This window comes from Simochromis diagramma, unplaced genomic scaffold (assembly GCF_900408965.1).
Source record: "Simochromis diagramma unplaced genomic scaffold, fSimDia1.1 OVJJ01000317.1, whole genome shotgun sequence".
In the NCBI taxonomy this organism is placed as follows: domain Eukaryota; kingdom Metazoa; phylum Chordata; class Actinopteri; order Cichliformes; family Cichlidae; genus Simochromis; species Simochromis diagramma.
Genome location: NW_024386994.1, coordinates 3,522,535 through 3,546,367, shown reverse-complemented (window position 1 = coordinate 3,546,367; position 23,833 = coordinate 3,522,535). Strand labels below are relative to the sequence as shown.

General features: G+C 42.0%; 2 protein-coding genes and 1 non-coding gene across 6 annotated transcripts in view; 1 reads left to right on the top strand and 2 right to left on the bottom strand.

Moving 5' to 3' along the window:
• The window catches only part of LOC120739024 (tenascin-X-like), an 877,833-nt gene that overhangs the window by 461,277 nt on the left and 392,723 nt on the right, over positions 1–23,833 (top strand). The gene's annotated exons all lie outside the window — the stretch shown is intronic.
• The window catches only part of serpinh2 (serine (or cysteine) peptidase inhibitor, clade H, member 2), a 57,884-nt gene that overhangs the window by 28,925 nt on the left and 5,126 nt on the right, over positions 1–23,833 (bottom strand). For 3 of the 4 annotated variants that reach the window (XM_040040674.1, XM_040040673.1, XM_040040672.1), the window contains 3 exons: positions 22,016–22,108; positions 21,181–21,413; positions 7,279–11,297 (listed from right to left, as the gene is read on the bottom strand). In XM_040040674.1, coding sequence (XP_039896608.1) covers positions 10,992–11,297; positions 21,181–21,413; positions 22,016–22,108 — 632 coding nt within the window. In that variant the 3' untranslated portion in view covers positions 7,279–10,991. Of the gene's footprint in view, positions 1–7,278; positions 11,298–21,180; positions 21,414–22,015; positions 22,109–23,833 lie in introns of those variants that run through there. The other variant, XM_040040675.1, reaches the window with a different exon arrangement.
• Positions 3,688–3,759, bottom strand: trnac-gca. Its single transcript has one exon. It is a non-coding gene; the product is annotated as a tRNA-Cys (tRNA).

The following is a 23,833-nucleotide window of genomic DNA, read 5'->3' as shown; positions in this document are numbered from 1 at the left end:
TAGACAGTTTTTCAACTCTCAGTAATGCCACAGTGATCGTTTGATATATGGACCTGCAGCGGAGTTTAGGCCCAGACACGGCTAGTGACGTCAGACTTAACAACCAGATTGGCATCTGTGTTGTGTCAGTGACGTAAAAGACGGATTTAATGCGACATGACCATTCAAACAGCAGTCGCTTTCTAAAACATCAGGTATGTATCGGATTCAGTACCACATACGAAAGTGACCCAGGTCAGATTTGAAAATATCAGATTTGTGCTGTTCACACTGTCATACCATGATCGGATATGGGTCGCATAGGGTCAAAAAAGTCAGATTTGATGCGCTTTAGCCTGCAGTGTGAACGTAGCCTAAGAGTGAGAGACAACTGGCTCTCCAGTCAAAGTCAATGGGACTTTATCATTTCACTATTTCAGAAACTGTACAAATTTAGAAAATCTGAATGCACGATGGAGCTGAGTGAACGAGTGAGAGAAAGCTGCTTATTCAGTTTATGATGATGTCAACACGTAAGGGCAAACACCGCAGTCAAACGGCAAAAAAAGATTTGCACAATTACACCCAAAGACACGCATCCCCCAATTATAACGATGTATATCATAATTGGAGAAGGTTGCATTCTAGCTCTGTGAAGCCCCACACCCCTGTTCCCACCTGGCCTCCATTTTTCACCAGCAATTTCAGCACAGAAGCAGGTGGCGCCTAAGCTAGCTGCAATATTATCCAAATGATATCACTATGCAAATTACACAGGGAGCTGTCTTGTCCAATAATGCTAACAGGCAGGTACAGCAAAATGTGCGTGTGCCATTGTGTGACTGTAGGTATGTGTGTGTGTGTGAGATCACTGTCCATGCTTAGCAGCTGTTCTTTTCAAGGGTAAGGTGCATGAACACACACAAACGCATAAACACTGCAGAGAAGGGATTATGGGTCACCACATGTAAATGCCAGCAGAGTGTTCCCAGGCAGAGAGTCATAATTAATTCTGTTAATTCAACTGATGAGAGAACAGTGACTGTGCAGGTTCACTGAGCACATGCCTGCAATCTCAACCTGGCCACCATATTCTCAGAATCTGGCATTTTTTTCTCTGCCGCTTTCTCTTCATTGAAATTGCTTGCATAATTTATGCTAGGTTAAAAAAATAACGGACCAGCGCTGTAAAGGGACAAATATGAGTGAAATTAGGAAAATTAGAAGATGTCAGAGTGTTTTCTTAACTCTGTAAAGCCCGAACCATCAAATAATTTTCTTTTAAAATTTTTAACATTTTTTTTAACCTTACCTTACCAAAAAAATAATAAAAATAATAATAAAATAAATTTGCATATTTAACTTTAAATTTGTATCTTTTTGCTTAATCTGGCATTTCTGTGCAAGTTGTTGCTTAAAAAATGTATTGTGCAATTTATTCTGGTTTTTCAGGAAAGAAAATCACACTGAGGATGTGGAGTCAAACACTCACATAGTCTCATGTGTCAAGTATGATACAGTTAAACTAGTCTTCTTGCATGGAGCACATTTAGACCAAACACCGAATTATCTTGACCATGTCTATTATTAACCTACACTTATATATAGCCTAAATAGGAACGGAGCTATGCATATCAGCCTTGCTGTCCCGTCAGTTTTGTGGTGGCTAATTGTTCACAGACAGCGTGATGAAGAACTAACAAGCTTTTCTTAAATTGACCAAGGTCTTAAAGGTCAACTTAATGATTCATTGCTAGAAAACTGAAATCCTTGTAATTTAGAAACTATGATTCTTACAAGTGGTGTGTATTGTCAGCATATAAAAAATTATCATGTAACATTTGACCTCTGATTTCACTTTTATGTTGTACATCTGCCAAAAATGTGTTACATTTTTAAATAATTAATCCATTTTTTAAAAAAAAAGAATAATTCTACTCAAAAATTATATTTAAAAGTATAAAATGGATTTCAAACAGGGCAAATAAGAAAAGCCTGTACATTGCATATGTTTCCATTGCACTACAAACTTCCTAAAGTACATTTAAAAAGTGGAAAAAACAGAATGACTTTACAGAAAATACAATACTATTCCCTCCCTATTTGCGCACTTCTTGTGTTAAATATTAGTGAGGGTTGTCAGAGCATAGGTCGGGGTCGGCACTCGGGCTAGGTATCAGTGTTGGTCAAATTACTTGAAAAAAGTAATTAGTAACTAATTAATGATTACTTCCTGAAAAAAGTAATCCCATTACTTTACTGATTACTTATTTTCAAAAGTAATTCGTTACTTACTTACTTTTCAAAACAGGATTTACACCCTAAATAAGTAATAAAGCAATAGATCTTTCAGCCCAATTCTACTGTTTCTGCATAATCCATCATATAAAATGTAATAAAATGAAAAAAATCTCTTTTTAAAACTGGTTTTATCAGTTTTAATCTTTTAACTTTATGCATCAAGCAAACATTAAATTATATGCAACATTCTCTGACTGGAAGAAATTTGTTTAACTTTTAAACCTATTCTCTACACTTTCCAGCACATAAAATATAATAGTTTTTTGTGTTTGCACTCACTCTTTCAAATAGATGCAAGTAAAACACAGCAGAAAATAAATAAAATCAAAGACTCAGTGGTCCTGTTGCTCTATTTTCACCTGTATAGCAGGAGTGGGGCAGGCGGAGGTTTACCCTGGTGCAGGTGTGTCGCGGCGGTCAATGGAAGGATACGGCAGTTTCTCTGTGAATTTCACCTTCCAGCGGCAGCGTATTTGGTGCTTGCTTGGAAGTTTAGGAGTTTTTTCGCTGTAAAAAGAAGTTTTCTTCCCACGCAGTGAACAGCGGACGCTAATGTTTTTGTCACTTTTTACAGAATCAAACTCAAAGTAAGGTCAGTACTTCCACGCTTTAAACGCTGCACGCTCATACTCTGTCGCACTTGTTATATGATCCATTTTTGATCTGCACACAGCTGTTGCCACGAACGTCGCACTCGCTTACGTCATTGTCATGAGACACTCTCGCAAAAAAATCGCGATTAGTTAGTAACGTAGTAACATAGAGTTCTTACGTGAAAGTAACAGTAATGTAATTACCTAATAGTAATCCCTTACTTTACTCGTTACTTGAAAAAAGTAATCGGATTACAGTAACACATTACTTGTAACACGTTACTGCCCATCTCTGCTAGGTATAATACTTGTGGAAATTTTCTATATTAATATTTAAATGTTGTTTTTTTATCATTTGCAGTCATGCTAAGGTGATGCCTGTAGCTGGATTTACGACCACTGCATAAGGGGATTAGTGCAATCTTTCACGAATTGGTTACACTTTTTTGCCTGTTTTCCCTTCATCTCCAAAAACAAACAAAATAAGAAAGAAAAAAAAACAGAAGTATATACTGTGCACACTGTCTTGACCCAATGACCTGCCTGGTATACTGAAATCAGGACAAAGCTACAATAAATCTAATAATAGTAATGATGTATACTTTATTGATCCCTGTGGGGAGATTACTTGTTTTTCTCTGCATTTGACCCATTCACTCAGTGAAGCAGTGGGCAGCCACTAAGCAGGCGCCCGGGGAGCAGTGTGTAGGGACGGGACCTTGCTCAAGGGTACCTCAGGGTAGCCATTCAGTGGATTCGAACCCCCGACCTTGGGGCGACCACTCTACCTACTGAGCTAACCCTGCCCTAAAACAGGGGGTACCTGGATTTGAACCAGGGACCTCTTGATCTGCAGTCAAATGCTCTACCACTGAGCTATACCCCCTCACAATCCCTATTTATTATTCTATATTGAGATTGAACACATGTTAGATTGCATTTGTATTACTAACAGGTTGGGTGATGATGTGGAAGAAGACGTTATTGTATATACTGCATACAATATTACAATATTGCATATATGTAGTGCATCAGAGGAAGGAAAAAAAAAGGGAAAGAACAGCAATCGCTTTTACATACTGGAAAAAAGTTTGGTTGAACACTGGTATTGTCTCTATTCAAAAATCGCCTGCCTTTAGCTTTAATAGAAAACATAAAGCAAACATCTGCCGGCTCACAAAATCTGATTTCCACTCACTGGTTATGAAGCACCGCTGAGGCAGCGAGTCTGCTCGACGCAGCAGGTAAGTCCTGGAAGTGTGCTATTTCTGGCTTTGGATGACAGCTGTTCATGTTCACAAACACTGGCTGGATTGAGGTAGAGCACATACGGTATGTCGTGATTTGAGCGATATCCCAGTCTAATGTTCATCTGCAATCTGAATAATGTTGTTCTAATCCTGCAGAGAGAGTCACTGTGGGTGGCTGGGAAGCCATGACCATCAATTCTTCACCGCTGACAAGGTTTCCATTTCCAGGTTGATGGCTTTACCAACCCAGTGTGAACATTCTGCACTTTCAATTTGTCTGAGGTTTACAGCATGTGAGTGGAAACGCACACACTGAATATGCAATGACAGATGCAGCAAAAAGATTACAGTCGCGCTGTCAAAACAGTCACAGCAGTCCGAACTTTTCAAAACTGAGCTGCGAGCTACTTTTGTACAAATGAACATTTTGACTTATGAAATATGAACTGTAAGAAATGCATTTCTTCCCAACATTATCACAGAATTCCATATTTATGCATTTTTTATGAGTGATCCTTGTTTAAAGATTTGCTGGGGAACGCATCAGAAGCAAATTATTGGTGACAGTGGTCATGCTGTTAAGTCCTTGAGCACCTGAAACGACTAAATAAAAATAGATAAATAAATAAAAACAAATAAATCACTCGGAAAATATACAATTAAATGCACCAAAATTAATAGTACATGTAAATTTACATGAAGACTAAATCGTTCATAAGATGTGACAAATTCTTGCATTTGTTCAAATTTGCTTCAGTATTCTTTAACCCTTTCATTTTTAATTGTGCTAATAGACCGCTCTGCATTGAATCATACTTGTTATTAACCTCTGTCTCTCTTCCACAGCATGTCTTCTATCCTGTCTTCCTTCTCTCACCCCAACCGGTCGCAGCAGATGGCCCCGCCCCTCCCTGAGCCTGGTTCTTCCTGTTAAAAGGGAGTTTTTCCTTCCCACTGTCGCCAAAGTGCTTGTTTATAGGGGGTCATATGATTGTTGGGTTTTTCTCTCTAGGTATTATTGTAGGGTCTACCTTACAATATAAAGAGCCTTGAGGTGACTGTTGTTGTGGTTTGGTGCTATATAAATAAAATTGATTTGAACTGAAGTCTCCTATCCATATATTTATTAATTTTGCGTTTCTCTTTGATTGTGCATTCAGAGTTTGTCTGAAAGTGTAGCTGAAATGATTGTATGGTATTATAATAGCTTTTATAGTTTTATCAAGCTCTTTCTGAGTATGCATGCACCTGATCTTGCGACAAACTTCCAGCTCCCATCTTCCCTACAAACCCCTAATTCTGGGATTGACAGCTAAGGCCTGTGGGAAGTGCGATGAATAATTTGTAGGCAAAAAGAGCTGCAGGCGGGTGGAAAATTCTTAGCCAAAAGTAATAAAATGGTGGAGTCAACAGCTTCATGAACTATTTATCTTTCTGGAACCGATATGTCCTTCTTCAGTCTCTTTCTGAACTCCTCCACTCCATCCACCTTACTTGTCAAAGCCTGCAGCAGTCCAGGCTTTATTGAAACTTTGATTCAGTTTCCCAAGTTGTCACTTTCTAAGGACTGTGTGCAATAAAGTAGACAGGTTATTGGGGAGAAGAACAGAGAAGGGGACTAATGAAAAAAGAAGCTTTTACTGGAAAGAAAAAAGCAAAGAAACTGCACACCCCAGTGTGATCTGAGGTTGGAAGAAACACAAGAGCTGACAATGATCAATAACATTAATATTGGCTGCCGCAGACAGCCTGCTTCGGGCAGATTAACTATCTCCTGGTGAGAAAGACAACAGACAACAGTGACAGAGTAAAGCTATTGTTTTATATTTTGCCTTGAAAATACTTTTATGGGCTTGTGATTTGAAAGGGGGATCCCACCTTTCAATATTTAAACTTGACATATTTTTATATGAAACCATCTAGTTCAAACAGTTCACATATTGACACACAGAAAAGCTCGACTTGACTTACAGCTTCCTCTTGGAATACTGCAGGGAGAGTGCAATGACTATTCTGACTAGCTTAGCCCCATTGGTCAGTAAAACTCCAACCTGCCTGTCAGGGCATATTACTGTGTATTACCCCCATAGGCACAGGTGTAAAAATCAAGCTCCAAGCCATGCAGCCTGTCTTCACAAACATTTGAGAAAGAATGGGTTGTTCTATAGAGCTCTCTGACTTCAAATGTAGGCAGTTCATGTCATTTTTCCCTCCTGGATATTCCACAATCAACTGTAAGTGGTAATTTTGGAAAGTGAAAGTGTTTAGCAACCACAACAGCTCAGCTCAGACCGCCTAAAGTCACAGAGGTATGCAGAGAGATGAGTCGATGACTAAAGACTTCCAAACCTCTTCTTGAGTTAAAATCAGCACAATAAGTGTTTACAGGGAGCTTCCCTCCATGGGTTTCTTGTCAGATCTACTTGTCTGTCTCTGTCAAGCTAATCCTTTTGACCTGGAATCCTTCCCTGTAAAACAGACTCCATCAGCTCACCTGCCTACTCACGCTCTGTGTATCTGATATTCCTTTGCTGGTGTTGTTCATGGATCACCATAATTAGTGTTTGCATTGGAGTACATTGGGTGGGTCGGGCTTTTGAATGAGATCAGAGACAGCCATTTGAATCTGTAAAATTTCCAGTCTGTTAAGCAAGGAGCAGCTTATGGCCATACCTCCTTGAGCGTGTGCTATTTCTGATGGCAGAAACTAAGCTGGATAGGGGCTGGTTAGTGCTTTGATGGATGACCAAAAATAGTTGTTCTAATTTTTTCTTTTTGTTTTAGAGTCTTACATGTCTTGCTCCTACAGTTTAGTTTTGGGTATAGAGTATAGCCAAAGTTAGTCAGAGCAGAGAAACCTCTGACCCATGTTGTAAGGGACAGGGTTATGACCTCGGTTGGGTTTACAGCTAGGGTTATAGTTATGTCAGGTTTACACAGACAGCTAGTTTCACTGTCTGAATCCATTAATTGCCTGTTTGTACCCAAAGGCGCTGCTTAATAGCGGGCTGCACTGACCATGTTGGATCACTTGAGAGCTTAAAAGCTAAGCTGGGTAGGGCCTGGTTAGTACTTGGATGGGAGACCCCATCTGATTGTCAACTGTCTTTTCTTTATATATATATATAAAGAAAGTCATACATGTCTTGTTTTTAAAGTTCAGAGTTGGCATTAGAGTTAACTCTTTATTCACAGCAGAGGATCCTCTGACCCATGAGGTTACAGCTAGCGTTAAGGTTGGAGCACATTGGGAGGGTTGAGTTTCTGAGTGAGAGCAGAGATGGCCCAGTGTACCATTTGAGTCAATAAAATGCCAGTCTTTGCTCAACAGAGCAGCTTATGGCCAGATTACCCTGACCACCAAGTTAAGCAGGGTAAGCTCTGGTCATTTTGGATGCGAAAATTGAAATACCAGATGTTATAAGCTCCTTTGTTTTTTTCTGAAAGCCACACATAACTTGTTCTTAAAGTTCAGTGCTAGTTTAGAGTTAATTCTTTAATCAGAGCAGAGAAACCTCTAACCTGTGGGGTTAGGGCTAAGGAAGCTAATGAAATTTTGAAAGCAACCTTCAGTCAAACTCAGTGCAAGAAACATGTAAAAAAGTAAACTTTTATTAAAACTGATACACAATCACTTATTCCATCAGTTCCCTTTAAATCCCCATGTGAATAATCTATAAATGGTGTGAAGTTGACCACCTGTGTGTCTTTTCAGAATGTCAGAAAGCCATCCTTCCAGCTCACCGCATAAACCTCTCTTTCCATGTACAACATGCCTGCCTCTTACTGATGACCCATCTCAAGCTTTTAACAAGAGCGAGGCGATACACTGAGAAAGTTGACCCACAGTTATAAAGAGTCACTTCTATGATTTTCTCTAAAGGGTAAGTACTGCACCATGACTGGCATGGCTCTACTGTGAGTGCTCTTTTGCTCTAAACGCTCTCTTACCCTGCCACTTGGACTGTCCGACAGTTGAACCCATTGCGTAGGCCAGCGGAGGAGACAGGAAGTTCGTGTCGCTCTAGCACATTATATTTTATTTAACAACAGGCAATTAAACATTAAATGTTCTCAAAACCTTTTTCTGTCACGTGACGGTGAAATGGTTGAAAGGAGACTACCACTGGCAATGGTGTCAAGCTATCAAGTAGTGCTCATGAAGCAGTTCACCTTGACTTCCTGTCCAAAAATATTGCTGCTCTGTATTGCCAGAGTGCTCCCAGAGACACTACTCTGAGGCAACTGAACATTTCTTTTAGGTGCTTTTAACTTGAACTAGTTATCATGGACTGTTGCTTTAAAACATTGGAAAAAATTTTTGTGAAATAATTGGGCACTTGAAAAATAAAACGAGTCAGAAATGGGACACAGAATTAATTCAGACAGGCAATAACTCCATCTTGCCAGCCCTCACCAGGTGATGGTTTTGATAGCACACTTCTACATATCCATTTGGCCACTGTGTATGAGCATATATGCTATTTAAGCTGATTTTACCTGCCCACTTGCACCTTTACAAGTCACTGCAGCCCACCTTCACCTGAGCTCCTTCTTCTATCCCGTGTGTGAATTAATCAGTGTCACATGTTGTACAATATATTGTCACTGATGCTGGATCACTTCTGTGCTCGGGGTCTTTATGCCTCCCACTTTCCATGTCCCTGCCTACTGCATTTCACACACAGGTGTGTGCCAAAATAGAGCCATACCACCAAATTTACATTAAATGAGATGTAAATATCAGGTCCTAACTACACTGAATAAATGGAAAATCCTAAAACATCTTTATAAAGGGAGGATAAATATTATTAGTTGGCAGAACTCTCTTCAAATCACGAATTACTACATTGATTTATGCTAGGTTGAATGCTACAGCTCCACATCATCGAGTTGCGGCTTTCTTACCCTTTTCTTTAAAAATCTGATTATGTCTGGCTACCCGTGAGCAGATGTGGAACATGCATGCGGTTGTAGGTGCTCTGAATGAAATGTGAAGGTGAGCCAGCAGGGAGCCGGTGTTAGAATAAGCAGGATTGATGAGCTCACAGCAGACGACCACTGATCCATCATCGGCTTGTCTGAATCGAGTCCACGGGTTATTCAGTATGAAGTATACCCGCTATATAGTGCCCTTTAGAAATCTGTGCTGCACAGACGGCCACTGCAGAGAGGATATTGTTATAGGTGCACGGCTTCACAGGAACAGTACACATGCACGCCGCGCACTGTTGCCGAGCAGACCTGTACAGGTGGCTAATTTAGGAACAAGGATGGAATAGCACAGTGGTCCTGAGAGGGATTTTGTTGAATGCTGTGAATCAGACAGTCCAGCTGTGTGCCTCTAGACCACTGCAACAAGACAGATGCATCTCACATTTACATTGTCGGTGTTTGACGCTAGGCTTTTAACACATCTGGGATAAAACCATCACACATCAAGTATTTTGTTTGTGCAGACAGATGGGCGGCCGGTGCAACGCAAAAGTCTCCTAAAATGTTCGGGTGCTTTAAATAAAACACTTCAAACACCGAAGACACCAAAACACGAACGCTGTTTTAAGAGGAACGGCAAGCAGGGACCTTCTTTTTCTTTTATTCAACCATAGATTTGATTTCTCAATTATTTATCGGTGGAAATGGAAGAAACGCATTTTACCTGAGGTTGTTGGGGAGCATTCTGTGACTGTGTTGACAAAGTCGCCTGCTACACTTTCAATGCACTGCAACTCTATCATGTGTTGCCACTAAAATTCAGTAAGTGATTCAGTTTGGGGCTTTAAATCTACTTCCATAGACCCTGGCGGCACATGCAAGGCCTTTTAGTTCAGGGTGGAAGTTGAGGAAAAAAAATACCTGCAACAGACATCTGACATATCAACAGGACACTTTTGTTTGTTTTGAATCAGTGATCAGGTGATGAGACTGACAAAGAATTCAAAAAATCCCCCCAAAACAGCCCTTTATTCAAACATTGTCCTAAATTTTAAAAAAATATATTCAACATGGAGACGTCATAGAGTTTGTGTAATCTTTCTAAATATAAACTTGTTACATTTACATCAAGTGATGTAAGTTACATTTGTTTCCAACAGCATAATGGTGTCATTGATCCCCGATGGCATTAAGAGATTAAAAGGTTCCCCGTCCTCTCCGTGTTGTTGACAAGCGTTGTAACGCATTACAGTCATTAGCATTAAGCTGGCTCATCAATAAGCACTTGGCTGAGCCATCAGTCTTCCTTGGACGTAGCCCTGGGGACCCCGCCAATGGTCCCTGCCAGCTTAGAGACTGGCCACAGGGGTACCCTTGATGTGTCGGTCACTGCGCAAACACACAAACGCGCACCTGCCCTGACAGCAGAGTTTCAAGTGTCACTGCGAGCTTCTGTTTGTTGAAGTTCTTTGTCGGTTGCTTATGTTGTGTCAGTGTAACTACTTGTGCTTGTCAAGCATGTTGATGTTTGTCATCTCGTATTGTGTTGACTTGATGATCGAGTCCTTGTGCGTGTGTGCGTGTGTGGGGAAGGAGGGGTAAAAAAAGGCAAGTAGTCTCTCAAAGTTAGTGTTTTTGGTGTATCCGTCAACTTTAGTAATGTCTCTTACAGTATTTTTGTTCTATATGCCATGTTGGTGATACTGTGCGAGTGTGACTCTGTCGAGTATGGCGGTGTCGGTGTCAGTGTCAGTCAGTGTGAGACTACACGGTGTCAGTCTGACAGCCAGACGTAGTCTGATGCGATTGTGTGCAACAGTGAATGACAATGTCTCCACTCAGAAACCAGTGTGCAGTCTTTGAGAGGGGGATGCGAAAAGAAAAGAAACACCAAAGATGAGAAAAGAAGGATAACGCAACAGGAGGGAGGGTGCTACAGTTCATCGTGTAAGGGCTCTCCCTCCACGTGGTCCAGAGCTCCCATCAGCAGCAGGGCTCCCGTGGCGCTGTCTCTGACGAAGAGAATGAAGGGGTGATCGGCGTAGAACAATTTAGGCCGATCAATGTGTTCCTCCTGTAGGTCAGCATCTTCTTTCCCTGCCTGAGCAGCCAGCTCCAGGGTAGCCCAGTGGAGGACGCCACCAAGGTGAAGCTTTCCTTTGCTCTTGGCTGACACCCCAGAGAAGTCAGCCAACTTCTGGTCCCAGGCATCGGTCAAACCTAAAGTAACCAACTGTTTCTGCAATTGGAGGGGAAAAAAAAGATGATAAGACTTCATGGCTGCCTTGAGTAAGTTCTCAAACAAGTTCTCAAAGCTTGGTGCCATCGTAGATAAACACGCTCTCCAAGTGCAGCTGCCAGGACGCTGATCAATTATGCACGCGAGGGGACCAAACAAGGAGCAGGAGGGAAAGCAGATTTTAAAATTTCATGATGCTGACATTCAGAAGTTTGAGACGAGCGGTGCCCTAACCAAACCCTGCAATATGATTAACTTACACATAAAGATGTGCTTAAAAACACTCAATGAGTAACTTTTCACAAGCAGCATTTTCTTTACTTACCATAATATTTATCTACTTTATATACCCAAAAATTTGAGATAGAAAAGAGGCTGACAGTTGCCCTTGTTGTGAGCTGGCAGAACAAAGTGGACGACAGGCAGAGAGGAGACGGAAGGAGGATGCAGAGGATGAATAATTTAAGAGTGATGCCCCGTGACCTCGGCACCTCCTTTGTTTTGCCTCTGATATGAATTCCACAGAAAGTCGTCGCCATGACAGGTAGTTTATCCTCCCATGGCAGAGGGCCACTCACAGTGACAGGCTTCTGCAAGGGCCAGATGAGAGCATGTGTGGGTGTGGACGTGGGGCTGTGCGGACTCATCTGTGCGGATGCGCGCGAGGCCACGGCTACAGAATATCTGCAGGGGAAGATGGGTGGGTGACGGTACTGTTTTCCGGCATTCTTTAAACTTTAGCTGACAAAACTCCTTACCGGAAACGTCTTTTACTAGCAGACAACAACTAAGATCTTCCGGCTGTTCTGTGGGTGCTCCCTCGCTGAACCAAAGCCACACTGTTTTTGCTCACGTCTTAAAACCACAGACTAATAGAAAACTGCAATAAACCATGTAGAACATCTGCTTTTCGTTTAAAAGCTAAGATGTGCATGCTCGAAAAAAATCACCCCGATCATCACAGGTTAAACCTAAACACAAAACAAGTGCATGTATATACAGTTGTAGGCATCTGTCACTCCCATTCCAGTGTTTTCATGCGTTCGTGTCCACAGAGCACGAGCACCACCTCCTTCTCTAATGCACTTCTATTGTCCTCATCCATTATTCCTCTACTCTTTTCTCACCCCCACCCACCCCACACGGTTCCACTACATCACTGTCTTCCTCTGCAGCTCTGCCACTCGCCCAGCGTCTCCATACCTCATCTGGCCCACGTGCCTCCATGTTATCCCATTCTTTTTCTAACTCGATCCTTCTCCTTTTTCTTGGGCAGGCCTACTCACCCCGCTTTACAATGTTCTTGCAAACTGTCAGTCTCCATCGGAGATCATTTCAATTTTTTTCCTCCCCTAAGTTACTTAACAAGAAACTACCTGGCATCTCTCTCTGTCACTCACGACACATTCTTTCCACCTATGTGCACAATTGTGGCCTAAGGTCCTATGATGAACCATATAAATAGTAAAGAGGGCCCTGCATGAGATATAGATATAGATATATATATATGTGTGTGTATATATGTATAGATAGATAGATCTATCTCTCTCTCATATATATATATATCCATATCTCTATCTCTATCTCTATACATAAATAAGAGGACCCAGTGGCAGCACAATAAGAAGAAGCAGGCATGTCAGCGGAGCCCACTGAGGCCTTGTGCGCTGCGGAGGTGTGGCACTGCATTATACGGGGAGAAAAACCTCTGGGAGGTGCTCTTTGGCTGCCCTTTCTCTCGGACGCACCGCATGAATCTTAGATGGAACAGCACTGGGTGGACTGCTGATGCCTCGCGCACAACATCAACGAGCTATTTGTCTGCGAGTGGGAGCCACAGGCATTGTCACCTGGAGATTTCATCTAAGAGTGTATGTGTGGCCAGGGCTACCTTTACCTACAGCAGTGCAGTCTAACCAGGCCCGAGGTAGCATGGCCCTGAGGCATGCAACACTCCGCATCACATTATTTCACCTCGGTGGTCGGGCCCACTAAGAAGCTTGTCGGGTGTACCTGTGGGGGGTTTTAAGGTTGTGGCGGACACGGACACGTTACAGCTCTATCAGCGAGCAGTTGTTCTGGATGCTTTAAAAAATAAATAAATAAAAAAAAATAAAAAAGCAGAGCAGCTTTAATAATGATGAAGTTAAAGAGGAAAAAGATGAAAGAGAAAAAAAGCAAAGATCAAAAGGGAGGTCGCTGCTAGGCAGCGCTCCTTTCAGCTGTTGTATGCAAATGATGCGATTTGAACTTGGGGAAAAGACCTTAAGATGATTCAACTCTATGAAGACCTCACACCACACAAAGACTATTTACCTCGACAGTTAAAATGGAAAAGAAAAAAAACAAGTGGTTTGTCTGTAGTGCTGAATGTGTTCACTGCAAATTCTTATTTTCTTGTGACCTTTTATGTCTGTGACCTGCATACTGTATCTAATATTTCAGAAACTAAATAGTGAAGCCAACGTTTCTCTTCTAATCCTGCAAAATATGATTTTTTTAGTTGACAATTAGAGAAGAAAAGCAGGTAAAATGGGAAAAAACCCACTTCATTTGGATCACACAGCAGGTAAGGAAGAGGGACTACAGAAAGCAAAGGGTAGGCGAGAGTGAGGCCGATCTGTGCCTCTGGACAAAAGATAACAAAAGATAACACACTGGATAATAAAACGATTCTCACTGTGCAATCTAATTTACTTTGTACTAAACTAACAACTTTCACTTTTAGAGTCTTTGGTCTAAAACTGTTAGAACACAGAGAAATAATGAGGTTCACTATTCAAAGTTATTTTTCCTAACTCCTACTAGAACAACAACAACAGTAGAAAAGTGCTGGGACGACACCGAAATCCTGACAAATGAGGAGCTGACACAAGCAATCTTTGGCATTTTTCCACCGTAATCACCGAAATAATTCATCAGTTATTAAAACATTAACTTCTGTCAGTCAACTATGCATTAGTGTGTTATTTCATTTCTATTTTAATGCTCCTCATTATCTTTTCACATTGCCTTTTACACTTTCTCCCACACTATAGCAATGATTCCACTTTCCCATACATTTCAAGTGAGTGGAATTGTTAAAAGCACATGCTACATGAACACTGTTAGCTGGAGTGCTTTTTTTTTTTTGCACATCATCCTCCTCACTCTGCTTTTGTTTCCTTCTTGGCTCAGCTCTATATATAGCTCTATATTAAAAGGCAACAAAGCGAATAAATAAATAAAAACTAAAAGAATTTCTAATTTTCTATCATCTTATACTGTTACAGTACAGTGGCTCCATGTGGTTAACACTTTCTCCACACACCTGAAACGTCTGTGGTTGCACACCAGGAGGGCACACAGACTCACAAGCTAGTAAACTACTAGCTGTTCCTGTAAAAGCGAAGCTTGTGTTAAGAAGGGCAATAGGCATAAAATCTGTGCCAAATCACATGCAGATCCATATACTATGGCAACCTTGGGAAATAAAGGACCAGTGTTGGTGCTGATTTCCCAGATTTTGCCACCTTAAGTAACTCCAAACACGTTCTGCCTAATTCAGCGCTGCCCTAAACATCCCCACGTGGGTGGTTTGAAGTGTGCAGTGTGCGGCACTGGCATCATCGCAGCACCATTTCATGGACACATTTGATGCAGGCTTTAAAGAAAGCCTTTTCTTTTTCACACATTATCAGCTCTCGAGGCTTCAAAGCCTCACCATCGCTTTATTAAGGTCTCATCAGCATCACTCCTACTGGTATCTTATTTACATGGGCTTTTACCTCTTCTACACAGTCAATGCGCTCTGTGTCTCGTTCACACAGACACATGAGTAGCGCTTTATTCTATGAGACCATTTTACAGGAGAAGAGAAAAAGAAAAAAAAAGGAAAATAAAGCCTTAGCTTTCAGAGAGATGTTTAACTAATGGCCATGAAACACATCTGATTAATTCATATGATGCAGGGCTATGGTAGCTGTGCTAAAACAGCTGCCCCTTGACACTGTATACTGCAGAGTGCGCTCTTGTAAATATTTGATGGCCTTTTGACCTCATTATCCATGACTGAGTGAGCTCTCTGGTGAACACTCATATGTCTTAGTCACCAATCGGAGATATAGCCACCGAGGAGCTCAAGCTTGGCCATTAGTGAGTGTGCGTGCATGTGTGTGGCCTGGTCAGCAGTGGATCAGAGAGAAAAGGAATGAGTGTGGTTTATTCTGTGACCTCTGGGCAAGGCTTGTTAAGAGGGTTCTCCGTCTCTGGCTGCAGACCCCGTCACACTCCTATTCTTCACCAGAGAAAGACGCCACCACCAACGAGACAGAAAGGAAGAGAAATGCCACACTTTGCTGCTCTGTATGGGTCTTCGTGTGCTTCCCACCTCGTCCCCAAGCAATCATTGACCCCTCTTCATTCTCTCCCACCTCTCCTGCTCACTTTCCCGGCCAGTGTCACTAGGGCTGGGCCATATCATACCGTTCACGGTAATACCGGTATAATTTTGGGCAACGATAGAAAAATGAAATATCGCGATAGAATATGGGTAAAATGCGCGTGCGCAGTGCCTTTGTTTTCATATGCACATGGCGGAAAAAGCATGGCGGCGAAAGCAAATCGTTGAATGAAACGGATGAACCAGAATTGCTGCAACTTCAGTGGTGTGGAACTGGTTTAGCTTTCTTCCGTCAGATACACAACAAAGCACTATTTGGTAGAGCATGCTAGCGGGCCGTCGTTATTACCGCGTTTTTTGGAAAATACGGCACACTTAAAATCAATCCTTTGACTTTTCTGAAAATCGACAGTGCCCCTTATAATCCCGTGTGCCTTATGTATGGATTCTTGTTGTGTTTACCGACCTCGAAACAATTTTATGTCGTACACGGCGCTCGAAAATCGGTCAAATGTTTTAGTACGACTTTGCTAAGCTACGAACCTGCACTGCTTGATGGATTGTCGGAGCGTTACGGCTACCATAGGCAGGAGCCTCGCGGAGTGATACGCACTGCGCTTCAACATAATATTACCGTGTTGTGTGTGTATAACCTCTTTATAAATTTTGTGGATATTATACAGGGTTATGCTGAGGATATGTCGGCCAGTTTCCACTGAAAATGCCTTTTGGTTAAACTGTCAGCAAGGAATTTGCATTTGCACTTTTAAATTTTTATATAGCTTTAACGCACATAAAAAACAGCTGCTTGTTTAAGTGAAAATACATTGATGGGTTTTTTTTTGCACTAATAAAGTTGTGGAGTTGTAAAGTATCTTGTTTAGTGTCAATTATATCGTCAGTTATATCGTTATCGCAAATTTTCAAGTGTATATCGTGATAAATATTTTTGGTCATATCGCCCTGCTCTAAGTGTCACTCCCATTTAGGTCAGCGGAGCCAAGGTTCAGTCGCTTAGCGATGGTTTACAAGAGGCACATGTTTGACCTACAAAAAGGATTTAGATCCCTGTGACTGATACAACGGGGAGGACTGGGGTGAAGGAGCGAACGATGCCTTTGGATGTGGCAAATCCGCTCAACATGAGTCAGAGGTGCGCGATTTTGTTTGTGCTCATTTGCTACGCACACAAGATGAAAGTCTTAGACACACACACACACACACACACACACACACACACACACACACACACACACTGCTAAGATCATCGTTTTTTCCAAATGCTGCCCTCTAATCTAAGGATTCCATGGCCATCCGTGGCACTGACAGACAAAGTGGTAAACAGCATTAACGCACGGTGATGAGCAATTATTTGGCTGACCCAATTGGAAAAATGATTGTCAGTGAAGACACGGAACTGTCGCTGGCCAGAGGGTTTGGGAAGACAGACGCAATGAGATCAGAGTGGGTAGAGGGTTTTGTTTGGAGCTTGAGTCCTTTTGCAATGATTTCTCAAATGCGCTTATTTTTCTTGAGAGAGCAAAGGGAGGAAGACAACTCATCACGAGTCAAACGGGGCCAAAATGTGCTCACCCATAATTAGGTTGCATAATGAGAACACTGTACAGCTACTTTTAGTTATTTAAGACCATCAAAGTTTTTCTGTTTTCTGTTTTTTCTGTCCGTAAAACTGCCTCGGAGAGACAAAGGAGGCTCTGTGCAACAGGATGCTTTCTGCTCTTTCTCTGGCAAAGTCATAGGCGTGTCAGAAGCCATTTCAAGCTTTAGTTCTAGATTACATCCTCCTCCCGAGAGTCTCCTGACAATGTTAATGTCAAAAGCTTGTTCTCCGGGGCGCAGCTAGCAGAATAACATGGTAGCACAGCTCTACAGAGATGTTTGCTAAAGTAAAACGAGGGCAAAGTGGATTTCATCAGTCCATGATGAGGTTACAGCATACATATGGATAGGACGTCGGCAAAGGTTGCAGTCGGTGTCCACTGCCCTGGGGAAATGGGTTTTACTGGGATGCTTCTGCTTCTGTCAGGTTAAACTAACCTCCCCCCGTTACTACTTCTCTCTAGCTCATCCACAACTGTTGTGTTATCAACTGGTCTCTGGGTGTAGTCAGATTGAAGACTAAGCAATTTTTCAAAGTAGAGCAAGTCACTGAAAAGATGCAAGAGGAATGAAGAAAAAAAATAATTTAAGTAATAAAAGTTTGAAATGGTAAAAAAAGCAACCTCCAGAAAAAATGGTGCCAGAAGCTGCAGTTCCTCTAACGGCCACTTGAGATCAGGTCCAGGAGAGTAAACTCCATAAACCGATGTTAAAATGCTCAGCGTTAGCAATGAAAATAATACACGTACAGCCTGAAACAATATTTTTAGTTTCTGAAACCAGTTTTCCAACTCTCAATACCAACAGCACTGTGACAAAACATTTTTCCTTATAGTCTTATAACAAGGGGTGTGGCTGCTTTGAGGCGTTTCCTCACTCAGTGGACATCACAGAACTGGATCTATCAACGGTGCATCTTCTGCTGGTGTCTTTTGGAGTATATTTAATCAGATTATCTACCAATAATATGACTTGCTCTGCAGTATGCACACTTTCAAAGTACAACACGTTGTGTTTCCGCTAAATTCGTTGTTTCTGACATAGCTCAAGTTAGAGATTGGAAAACAATCCAGGCTGAAGTCAAATCTTAACAGATCCAGGCCCAACAATCAGACCCCATGAAAGCCCAAGTCAGTTTTCAATTTTATGAAGATAATATGAGGTAAAAATTAAACACATCTACATCTTATTGGTGGAAAAAAGTGAGTACTAGAAATCCACCATTAAGCTAAATCTAGGAACATTTTAATGGCCATCAAGGATCTTAAATGCCATTCCTTTCTTGACTCTCCTTATTCATGCTTTGCTGCATGCATACCTGCATAGATCTCTGTTAGGAAATTCCTTTATCCTACATCTCTTGCAAAGGTGCAAAGATTCTTGTAGCAGCCTGTCATTCTGAGCCAGCGCTCAGCATAGCTGTTCTGGTTTCAATGGCAAACTTCTTCTTTGAAAGGCTCCATCAGTTGTCAATAATAATAACGTAGTATTAGTAATAACAGAGCACAATTAAACTGGCTGTTTGTCACAGGCTACTTCCTGTGCTTTGCTCAAGATACTTGGAATTAGCAATCTCAGCCATGTTCCTCTATTTGTTTTTTCAACAGTTTACTTGGAGCCACAAAGGAAAATCTGAGTTTGATTTTTTTATAATTACAAGATGCCACGTGGAACATCACATGGAAGAACAGTATTTCACAAAGAGAAGTGAAAAGTATTAAAGTTAAACTATGGATGTGACTGCAACCAATGTCAATTCCATAAACCTGACCAGAAAACTTTCCTTCCACTTTCACCCCCTCAGCAGGAATTTCCTGAAGGTGAAAGGCCCGTGTGATTCTAGCAGCGTGTATGTTTCTGTGTCCCTGTTAGACACCTCTCGGCCTGGTCAAATACGTGCTCTTCCACCAGCCCGACAACTCTCAAGCCTCCCAGTCAGCAGCCTCCAGTTTGGCCTGGATGAACCTTAACAACCCTAATGCACTCACATTAGCATCAGCTGCCACTAAGCTGCTTTCTGTCCGCTTGGCTGTCCTATTCACTTCTCAGTACCTCAGACCAGCTACCTGCTGGCCCTGGGAGTAGCAGGAGCAGAGATCCACATTACCAGCTGGGCTGTGGCATAACCTTTGTGCTCTTGCAAAATAAGGCCTGTGGGAGGCACCGGGACCCCACAGAGGAGGTACAGGTCATGGTCATCCTCAGGCCCCTCTTAGGCCCCGAGCAGGAAGGTTTGGGTGCCCAGGTTTGATACACCTGGGCACTAAAAAAGAAAAAACAAAAGCAGTCGAAGAAGGAGGCACAAAACTAAGTAAGACACAGTGGTCACGTTCCGAATGGAAGGAGAAAGAAAAAGAAGGAAAATAGAAGCGAGAAACACGACACAGCATAGAGGAAGAGCAGGAAGACCAAAGGATGGGGTGGGAGGGGGTGCCAATGTGTGTGAGAAAAGGGTAGACAGATAGGAAGAGTGCAAGACATAAAAGCAGCCGGCCAAGACAGAGGCAGGGAATAATGAAGAGATGCGGAAAATCCAGAGAAGGATAAAGCAGGCAAAGAAACAATGAGAATGATGACTGCATTGCTGGGTGAAATGAGAAAGCGTATCAGGTGGAGTGAAAAATGATGCAGTGCGCAGATACAGGAAATGAATGGAAGAAGAAACTAGAATTGAAGCTGCACGCAGGGATCCACTCTGTCAAATTCAACTAGGGTTTGAAACAGCTGCACAGCTCCCACTTCACCGCACTTTAAACTTACTTAAAAAACAACTTGGTCTACTGGTCTGCGTATAAATGCAAAAAAAAGAAAGAAAAAAGAATAAAAAAGGAAAACAGCATCGTGACCATAGAAGCTAGAGGAGATTGTGACCCAAGAAATTTGGGCAAAGTTATACCTAAAGACAGCGGTGCCTCCAGAATTACTTTCATAGGGGTGGCCTCTAAAAATACTGGGCCGGCACATCAAAAACAGTGATCTATCCAGGGATTGGCACCAGCTTTACCTTTTTTTAATTATTACCAACGTAGGACAGGCACGCCCAGGGCGCCCCTCCTTGGTGGCGCCCCTGTCTAAAGAACGTAACACTTGAAAATGCCAGTTCACTAATCATCATCAGCACATCTTCTTCATTCACCCCCTCAATGCATTAGTGTCCATTACAGCAGGGCCACAGATTCCTTCAGCAACAATCTATGGACGGAGGTTGGAGGGTTCTAGCTCCTAACTTTGTAACCAGTTAACATTAGCAAAACTACCAGACCTAAAAATGACTAATATTAGCAGCGGCAGCATCAGCAGCCTTCTTTTCTTGTAGGTTAACATCAACAGGCTTGTATTGTATGTGGTTACACACAGCTCCAGTCAGCATTTCCTGACTCGGCTGTTCATTTTCTAGATCAAAACACTGCCCGGCTATAATGACACAGGATGTCATTCTTTCTACTTCAAGCCTTGCTACCTCGGTAGCCAACGGTAATTAACAATCCATAGCAACGATGACATCACTCGACAACAGCTTTAATTATGAGGTTTTTTTAAATAATGAATAAAATAAACAAAACACAAGTAATGCATAAAAATACAGTTGTGAAATATTAGGAAAATAAGGGAAAAAAGACTATCCAAGCCTACCGATGTCTCTTTAACACATGGAAACAGTACAAGGTGTAACCAGGACTCCTACATGCGTTTCCAAGAAGTAAGATTAACTCAATCTTCTATTTAAGCACTTCAGAGCCATACTTATGCCATACTGCATTAGCAGGACCCGTTTGAGACTTATATGACAATGAAAGGCAGTATGAGCTGAATTTAAAGGACCTGACTCACAGCAAGAATCTTTCTATGCCACTGTACTAAAACAAACTTTGCTGAACTAACCTGCAGACTGAGCGTGCTAGTGATGTTTGCCTTGGGCAGAGAGATGGCCACACTGGTTACACTGGCCTTCTCCAGCCACTTGGACAGCAGCTCCAGGGTCAGCAGCTTTTCCAACTTAGCCAGATTTTCGACATGAAAGGGCAGCAGGAGCACGACGCTGGCCCTGCCTCCCCACAGAGGCGCCTCTAGAACTTGCACCATGTTGTCAGTGTCTTCATGGAAGCGGTACAAACCTGTAGCAGGGAGACAGCAGGGGGCAGGCAAAGAGTTGAGCAAAGATCAGAGAGTCAAGGAGAGAAGCAGTGCTGTGAAGTAATGTTTTCTTTTTTAGCAGTAGTTTAATGCAGAAGTTCTCTTGGAAGTTGGTTCAGAGCTGCACTTTCAGCCGTGTCGCTGCAGTCGTTCGGCGCCACCTCCCTCTATCACCGAGTGAACTCGCAGAGGGAATGCTGGAGTTAGTTTCGCTTCATACATAAAGGAAATGCAAGCTGCGACAGGACGACAACAAGCCAGCCGTAACACAATTCTCACCCGTGAGTTGAAAGTGACATTATAGATGAGATTAAAAGAAATATACATCCGGTCTACATCTCTTAACTGTTATCCTAGAAGAAACTCACCCTGCCTTGTTGCTGTTTTAAGACAATGCATAAAATATGGAAAATGTGCTAAATAAATCATTAGGGACGCACTGATAAATTAGAGCGAGGCATATTGGACCTCACAAATATTCACGTCCCTTTTAGAGCTGGATTCCTTCTCGCTGCATTTATTCCCTGGCAGGAATAGAGCAGTGACAGACTGCGTACAGCTTATTTTATTTTATTTTTTTTACCTGCTCTGTGCATCATCACCACTTTGGTGTATTTCTTTCCCAGGAAGGTACGACGATCTGCGCTTTCCTCGTTGAACTCTCTCTCCCACAGCCCTGAGCAAAGAGAAAGAAAAAGCAGTTTTAAATACAGCATGCTTCATGTAGATGGACTGCATGGGGAGGGAGAGGATAACAACAAAATCAATGAAACAGGAGAAAAAGTGAACAATAGGTTAAACAATGCCATGTTCATAAAACACATATACAGCGACACTGGCTGGCACTGCTCATGAATCATCTGTGTGTACTGCCCATTAAAAAATGTATACCCTCCTGAAAGCTGCTGAGGCAGAGTGCTGTACTGCAGCAGTTATGAAGACCTTAAGGCTACTGACCCCTATTCAATGTTCAACACATCCCCACTTGGCCCTGCTAACCTCCTGACAGCTGTCAATTTAAGAGGAGCTAAGAGTGGAGGAATTACCGTTGTAATAACCTCACAACACACTCTGAAAGCTGCTGGTCCATTCAATAGAGCAGGGGACATTGGATGGGGCGTAGAGGTCGGCAGATTATGACTTGTACCCATCGCGCTCTTTGTGAATGACACCTGAGGCCGGCTAGGGCTATAACTAATGATGATTCTCATTATCGATAAATCATTTGAAAAGGTCAGCGCTCTCGTCACACAAAGCTAAGGTTCAAGGAGGCCAAAAACTATGAAATGCCTCAATTGGCAATGTGAAAGCCTGCAGACTGATTGCTTGGTTTTTATTATTAAGCACCTCTATTAAGAACTGTGCGCAGACTCGTCTTTTGTCCGCGCTGTTTTTAATTCCTCTGAAGAAAAACAGACAGTTCTCAGAGCACAAGGTGACACCTACAGGAACTTTAAGGAGAGATCAATACAAGACACAGTGCCCCATAATTTACTTTAAGACAAAAAAATATACCTCACATGCCATAAGTTGTGAAGACAGATGACAGGGGAAAATAAATCATGCTCAGCCTGATTTAGTCAAAACACTCCTCCACACTGCTAAGATAAATATACACTGTACTGGGTTTCACTAACAAAACAAGACACAAGGAAACTGCTTCTGCTCAATTTTGTGCAATTTTGTTCTCATTTTCCCAAGAAACTTGCAGATATGTGTATTTGACAAAAACAAACTACAGTTACATGTGACTAACACACCCAACCAATAAGCCTGCACTCTGGTTTCTGATCATACAGTCTGTAGATGCACCTTTGCCAGTTAAGCTTAACTGATTGACATCCTGACACGTCACCGTCTTTAAATACGGTGACATCAACTCCAGCTGCATGACACGGTGGCGGCTGAAACAGGTAGTGCTATCCCACAATTCACAGGGACGCCAATCTGCTCACTAAAACGATCAGCAAAACTGTACAGATTTATCAGTGCATTTTACATGATATGGTCTCAGCAGTCTGTAACAGGCTGTGTTACAGCCACACGGCAACCATCAACATCAGTCTGTTGCAGTAAAAGCATTTGAACTTAGAACATGGGTTTAGATATACGTGTGTAATAAAAATAAGAAATCACATGTTGAGTATTTCAGCATCTGCTGCCCATTTTGGAGAAATGACTTTTTCCTTACAGAAATATCAACACCGTCAACAATTATCTTCTATTCTAAAGACCTTTGTGAGCCTCTCACCTTTTCACCAGCAGCAGGTCAAAATAACAGTGCTGTTTGCTACTAATGTGTAGCAGAAAAGCTAACAAATTAACCAAGATGAAACCAGATAAGCAACATAGCATCGTCACTGTGTTACCTCACTGGTAGGGAACACTTATATACACAAGA